Source organism: Enhydra lutris, unplaced genomic scaffold (assembly GCF_002288905.1).
Source record: "Enhydra lutris kenyoni isolate GAN:26980312 unplaced genomic scaffold, ASM228890v2 scaffoldscaffold26, whole genome shotgun sequence".
NCBI lineage: Eukaryota > Metazoa > Chordata > Mammalia > Carnivora > Mustelidae > Enhydra > Enhydra lutris.
In genome coordinates, this window is record NW_019154110.1 from 2,114,918 (window position 1) to 2,121,735 (window position 6,818).

Genomic DNA, 6,818 nt, shown 5'->3' on the forward strand with positions numbered 1-6,818 from the left:
ACCATACTCCCTGCTCTTGGGTCAGCTTTTTCCCACCTGCCCAGTAATGCCAGAGATGAACAGATGTAGTAAGAACCTCCTTTTGGGAACGCTTTCCCAAATCTCCTTCCCCCCCATGCCCCTCTCCCTAATGTCTCTCTCGAGAGTTCTCACTGGCCCTGCCAAAGCGCCCCTGCACTCCTGTTCTCTCAGCCTGGGGTCCCCGTGACTTACTGCTGACCTCCAGTAAGGCCCTCACCCCCTGGACGACCCCATTCCCTTCCCTGGGGTGGGTGCCAAAAGCAGGCCCAGCTCTCTGGCCTTGCTGTCCCTAGGAGTGGCTGAGCCCTCCACAGCCTCCAAGCAGGGGCCGCAGTGGCTCAGTGTCCGAGCAGGCACCCCGGCTCTCCCCCGAGATGAGGGCCGAGGCCCTTGGTGGCAGCTGAGGAGGCCCAGGGCCAGGCCGGTGCTGGGCCAGGAGACAGGCAGGGGTGGGTGCGGCAGCAGGTGGGGGGCTGGTCAGTCACTGAGCACAGCCCCTGGGAGCTCGTTGGTGAGCGTGTGCCAGCGCTCTATCCGCTTGTCCTTGTTTTTCAGGCAGTCAAACCAGTGCTTCAGGCGCTCACCCTTAGCGTTGATGCCCAGAACCACGCCGCCTGCAAAAACAGAGCCAAGTGGGTAGCGGGGACACGGTGACTCCCAGGGGCCCGCAGACAAGTTCTCCCGTAAGACTGTCCCTCTGGACCCAGTGCCCCTACCCCAAAACCACCCTCTCCAGATCCTGTATGCCAAGGCTCTACTCTCCACCCTGCCCACCAGACTCTGAGGGTGGGCAGTGGTCTGACCACACGCCACACTCTTAGCCTGCCTCCTCTTCCCCTGCCCAGTCAGGGCCCTGGGATCTTGTCCTTCCCCTCTCCCGGACCAGAGTGATGCATGGGCGGGGGGAGAGGGGGTGAAGGACAATGTCCTATGTTAAGGGCCAAGGGCTGGGCACAGTTCTACTATGCACAGCCATGAAACTGACCAGGAGTTCAGGGCCACAGGGGCTGAGTACAGGCCAAAGCACTGACCATCATCACCTCTCACCACTGCCCCACCACAGACTTCTGTGTGACCTTCCCAGGCCTCTCTATTCCTCTGTCACATGGATTTAGGCTGGATAAGGTCTGAGGACCCCTGTGTCTGAGGGCAGATAGTCTAGGGAAAGCTGGGGCCGTAGAGGCCAGGAAAGGAGGGGCTATGGCCTGGATTCAGGGCCACTGCCCTCTATGAACCCAGAACAGGCCATGAAGCCAAACAGCATTCTCACTGTGTGCTCTTACCAATGAAATCGTTGGATTTTCCAATGTCATAATCCCAAACAGTGACTTCCAGGGTCTTCTTGGCCAGGTCCCCATGCTTAATCTCATAACAGAATTCCTGGTGGCCAGAAGAAGAGAGTCAGGGTCAGCACCACAGGGCCTGGAACTTGGACAGGAAGGCTCCGAGGTGTGGCAAGGGGATACGTGAGTGGAAGGAGAGAGGAATGGAGGGGAGGGTGGTCAGACAATGGTAGATTCTCACCCACTCCACCCGCTTCTGCCTGAGAGTCTGGTTGGGGTCCTCAGAGTCCCCTACCCTCCTACCTGCTTCTCTGTCAGTGAAGCTGCTCTCTCCAGATCATCTCCCAAGAGCCTGGTTATTGGCAGATCAATACACACGTGCTGGCCTTGGTGTGCTTGATCTCTCTTGGGTCTGACTCTGCTCACCACTCCCTTCTTTGTGCAACTCTGTCTTCCACAGGCTCCTGGGATGATCTGACATCTGGTATCCCCTTCACTCAGTCACTCGGCTCTGCCCTAGGCCCCTCTGCTCCTCTCCAGATGTATCTGCTCCCCAGGCTGAGGACCTGTGGATCCATCTGGACCAGACCTCAAGGCTCTGGAGCATCTCACATTCTCCCATCCCACCCAGAGCTTTCTCCATCTCGTTTGCACCTCCCTTCTTGCTGTTGGGTGCCCTCATCCCCCCTCCACATCCTACCTTGCCACGTCTTATTAATTTGGTCCTCGGAAGAGCTTTGCAGGCTTCCCTGCCCCTCCATCTCTACCACCCTGGCCTGTCTCTCTCCTGCCCCAGGTGGCAAGTTCTCTCCTGGTGACCCCTCCCACCTCTGGGTTCCCACAGTAGCCCTTGGAAAACCCAGTCCCCTCAGTCTCCCCACCCCTAGGGGAGAGCAAGCAGCTTCCCAGCAGCTTCACCAGCCCCTTGTACCTCATTGAATTCAGGGTTCAGGGTCTTCTTCTTTACTGCTGTCTTATGTTTAGATTTCTTGTCCACATCTGGCTTCAGGTATCTGGAATTATAACCAACCAATGAGAGTGTGGGGAGAAGCTATGGGTACAGCTGGAGCCAGCAGGGCTTGGAAGAGCTTTTTGTTCCCTGGGCCTCCTGTTCCTACTTGTCATAAGCTACCCCAGCACCACTCTGTGGCAAAGGTTAGTGGTCAGCTGCCGTGGGAGAAGCAAGTGGTTCCTTTGTCACCTAGACTTCTGTCCACACCTATTTCTGAAGTTAACCACGGAGTCCCCTTCTTCCCTGGAGGTTTTTCCTTGTTTCTGGAAGTCTAATTTCATAAAGCTTTCGTTTCCCACCAGAAAAACATTTTTAGCAGAGTTGGTCCCTTGTTAGAGAGGCTCAGAGAGGTAGAGGGACTTGCCTGAGGTCACACAGCTGCTCAGCATAGGGCTGGTACTCAGAAGCCGGGACAGGAGTTCTTTGCAGAACTTCTTACCCTGTCCCTGAAGAGACACTAGAGAGTGCTTTGGGGGTGGGGAACTACACCTGGCACCCTGTTGGGGGCTCAGTACACTGGGTAGGTCAGCAAATATCTGTTGAATGGCTGAGTCCCTAGAAGTGAAATTACCCACTCTAAGGCACACATGTATCAAACTTCTTCCTTCATTATGCAAAACTGTCTTCTGAAAAGGCCATATAAATGAGGCACAGTGCTGTCAACAAAGCTGAGTTATCGTTGCCTTAAAAATCCTTGCTGGTTTGCAGTAATCTCTTGAACCTCAGCCTTAGTAACATATTTATGGATGGTCTCCGCAGGCAAGGGAAACAAAAGCAAAAAATAAACTAGTGGGGATACACTAAAATGAAAAGCTTTTGCACAGCAAAGAAAACCAATAAATTGAAAAGACAACTTAACGGATAAGAGAAGATATTTGCAAATGTTTTATCAGACAAGGGGCTAATACCCCAAATATATAAAGAACTTATACAACTCAACATCAAAAAACCCCCAAATAATTTGATTTAAAAATGGGCAGGGAACCTGAATAGACATTTTTCTAAAGAAGACATACAGATGGCAACAGATACATGAAACCAATAATCATCAGGGAAATGCAAATCAAAACCACGATGAGGTACCAACTCACACCAGTTAGAATGGCCGGTATCAAAAAGACAAGATGTCAGTGTTGGCGAAGATGTGGAGAAGAGGAGGGGTGCCTGGGTGGCTCAGATGGTTAAGCATCTGCCTTCAGCTCAGGTTATGATCCCAGGGTCCTCTGATCAGGCCCTGCATTGGGCTCCCTGCTAGGCAAGAGCCTGCTTCTCCCTGTCCCTCTGCCTGCTGCTTTCCCTGCTTGTGCTCATTCACTCTGTCAAATGAATAAATAAAATCTTAAAAAAAAAAAAAAGGTGTGAAGAAGAGGGAACCCTCATTCACTGTTGTTGGGAAATGTAAATTGGTGGAAAACCACTGTGGAAAACAGTATGGAGGCTCCTCAAGAGATTAAAACTAGAAGCACCAAATTCCATTACTGGGTATTTATTCAAAGAAAATGAAAACACTAATTCAAAAAGCTGTATCTACTCCTGTGTTTACTGAAGCTTTATATGTAACAGCCAAATGATGGAAGCAACCCAAGTGTCCAATGACGGCTGAATGGATAAAGAGGATATGGTGCATATGTGCATGTGTGTATACATGTATGTGTCTGTACACACAGAGCATATGTAGGTGTGTTTGTATAAGCACATGTATACACACATGCACAGCCACTGCAGCAGTAACCGTAAGACCGGATGAGATACTGCTATTTGTGGCAAAATGGATGGACCTAGAGGGTGTCATGCTAAGTGAAATAAGTCAAACAAATACTATGATTTCACTTCTGTATGAAATCTGAAAAACAAAGCAAATGCACAAAAAAGCAGAATCATCCTCATAAACGGAGAACAAACTGGTGGTTGCCAGAGGGGAGGGAGAGGATGGGGAGGGGATAGTGACATAGATTAAGGGAATTAGAGGTACAGACTTCTAGGTATTTAAAAAAAAAAATCCTTGCTGGTTTGAAAGGCAGAATGTGGTATCTCGTTACTGATTCTTGTTACATAAATAACACTAGTTCAATATAAACACACTACAGAATAGGTACTGAAGGAAGCTGGGGTGGGAGAGAGAAATGAAGACAGATCCACACAAAAACCTGTTCTTTAGCAGCTGTAGGCAGTCATCAATAGCTGGGAATTCACAAAAACCGATAGGAAATGCTTAACAAAATGGCAGTAAGTGCACACCTACCAGCAATGGCTTTAAGTCTAAATGGTCTAAATGCTCCGATCAAAAGACAGGGTGACAGAATCGATAAAAACGACTTGACTCATCCATATGCTGTTTACAAGATACTCAGTTCAGATTTAAAGACAGAGACTGAAAATGAAAGGATGGAAAAAGATATGCCATGCCAATGGAAGCAGGGCTGAGGGTGAGCAGGAGTAGGGGGGAAGGTGGGGTAGCAATACTTACTGACAGACAAGATAGATTTTAACTCAAAGACTAACGAGAGACAAGGACATTCTAAAATGATGAGGGGGGTCAATCCAACAAGAAAATACGATAGTTATAAATATCTATGTAGCCAACATTGTAGCGTCTAAGTGCATAAAGCAAATATGAACAGACATAAAGAAGAAAGTAATATAATAATAGTAGGTGACTAACACCCCAATTACATCAATGGGTAGATCGCCAGGCAGAAAATCAATAAGGAAACAGTGTCTTTTTTTTTTTTTTAAAGATTTGATTTATTTATTTGACAGAGAGAAATCACAAGTAGGCAGAGAGGCAGGCAGAGAGAGGAGGAAGCAGGCTCCTTGCCGAGCAGAAAGCCCGATGTGGGGCTCGAACCCAGGACCTGGGATCATGACCCGAGCTGAAGGCAGCGGCTCAACCCACTGAGCCACCCAGGTGCCCGGAAACAGTGTCTTTGAATGGCACATTAGACCAGACAGACTTAATAGACATGTACAGAGCTTTCCATCCAAAAACAAGGCAACACACATTCTTTTCAGATGCACATGGAACATTCTCCAGGACTGATCATCTGTCAGGCCATAAAACATTTAAGGGGTGCCTGGGTGGCTCAGTCAGTTAAGCATCTGACTCTTGATTTTAGCTCAGGTCATGCTCTCAGGGTTGTGAGATGGACCTCCATGTCAGGCTCCACGCTCAGCATGGGAATCTCTCTCTCCTCTCTCTCCCTCTGCCCCTCCCCCTGCTCTCTCAAGTTAAAAAAAAATACTTAAAAAACTCTACATTTAAGAAGACTGAAATCAGGGGTACCTGGGTGGCTTAGTCGTTAAGTGTCTGCCTTCTGCTCAGGTCATGATCCCAGGGTCCTGGGATCGAGCCCCACGTGGGGCTCTCTGCTCAGCAGGGAGCCTGCCTCCCCTCCTCTCTCTCCCTGCCTCTCTGCCTACTTGTGATCTCTCTCTGTCAAATAAATAAAATCTTAAAAAAAAAATCATGGATCACTACATCAAAACTAATGATGTATTGTATGGTGACTAACATAATTTTTGAAAAAAGGAAAATAAAGAAATGAAGGAACTGACCACAGTACAAATGATTACAAGAGATTACTATGAAAAATTACATGCCAACAAATTAGACAACCTTGCAGAAATCAATAAGTTTCTGAAAAACATACAATTTTCCAAAACTAATGAAAAAGATAAAAATCTGAACAGACCGATGGCTAGTACTGAAGTTGAATCAGCAATCAAAAAAACACTCCCAACAAACAAAAGTCCAGGACCAGATGGATTCGCAGGTGAATTCTACCAAACATTTAAAGGGGAGTTAACACCTATTCTCTTTAAACTATCCCAAAAAATGGAAGAAGGAAAGCCTCCCAATACATTCTGTGAGCACTGTATTAGCCTGATACCCTAACCAGACAAAGACACTCCAAGACAAACCCACAGCTAACATCACGTTTGGTGAAAACCTGAGAGCACTTGTTCTTAGATCAGGAACAAAACAAGGACACCTGCCATTTTTATTCAACACAGTACTAGAAGTCCTAGGCACAGCAATCACATGAAAAATGAAAAGGCATCCATACTGTTATGGAAGAAGTAAAACTGTCACTATTAGCAGGTGACATGACACTATACAGAGGAAACTCCAAAGAGTCCAGCAAAGAACCGCCAGAACAAGTGAATTCAGTGAAGTTGCAGAATGCGTAATTAATATACAGAAATCTGTCGCATTTCTACGCACTAATAGTGCATTAGCAGAAAGAGAAATTAAGAAAAGAATCCCAGGCGGGGCACCTGGGTGCTCAGTGGGTTAAAGCCTCTGCCTTCGGCTCAGGTCATGATCCCAGAGTCCTGGGATCGAGCTCCGCATTGGGCTCTCTGCTCAGCAGGGAGCCTGCTTCCTCCTCTCTGCCTCTCTGCCTACTTGTGATCTCTGTCTCAAATAAATAAATAAAATCTTAAAAAAAAAAGAAAGAAAGAAAGAAAGAAAGAAAGAAAGAAAGAAAGAAAGAAAGAAA

The 6,818-nt window shown here is 47.6% G+C and overlaps 1 protein-coding gene across 1 annotated transcript in view; it reads right to left on the reverse strand.

The window, feature by feature from the left end:
• Positions 1–489: 489 nt before the first annotated feature.
• The window catches only part of LOC111151510 (double C2 domain beta), a 28,867-nt gene continuing 22,538 nt past the window's right edge, over positions 490–6,818 (reverse strand). The window contains exons 7-9 of the mRNA XM_022509540.1: positions 2,236–2,317; positions 1,305–1,401; positions 490–635 (exon numbers count right to left, since the gene is read on the reverse strand). Coding sequence (XP_022365248.1) covers positions 499–635; positions 1,305–1,401; positions 2,236–2,317 — 316 coding nt within the window. The 3' untranslated portion in view covers positions 490–498. The remainder of the gene's footprint in view (positions 636–1,304; positions 1,402–2,235; positions 2,318–6,818) is intronic.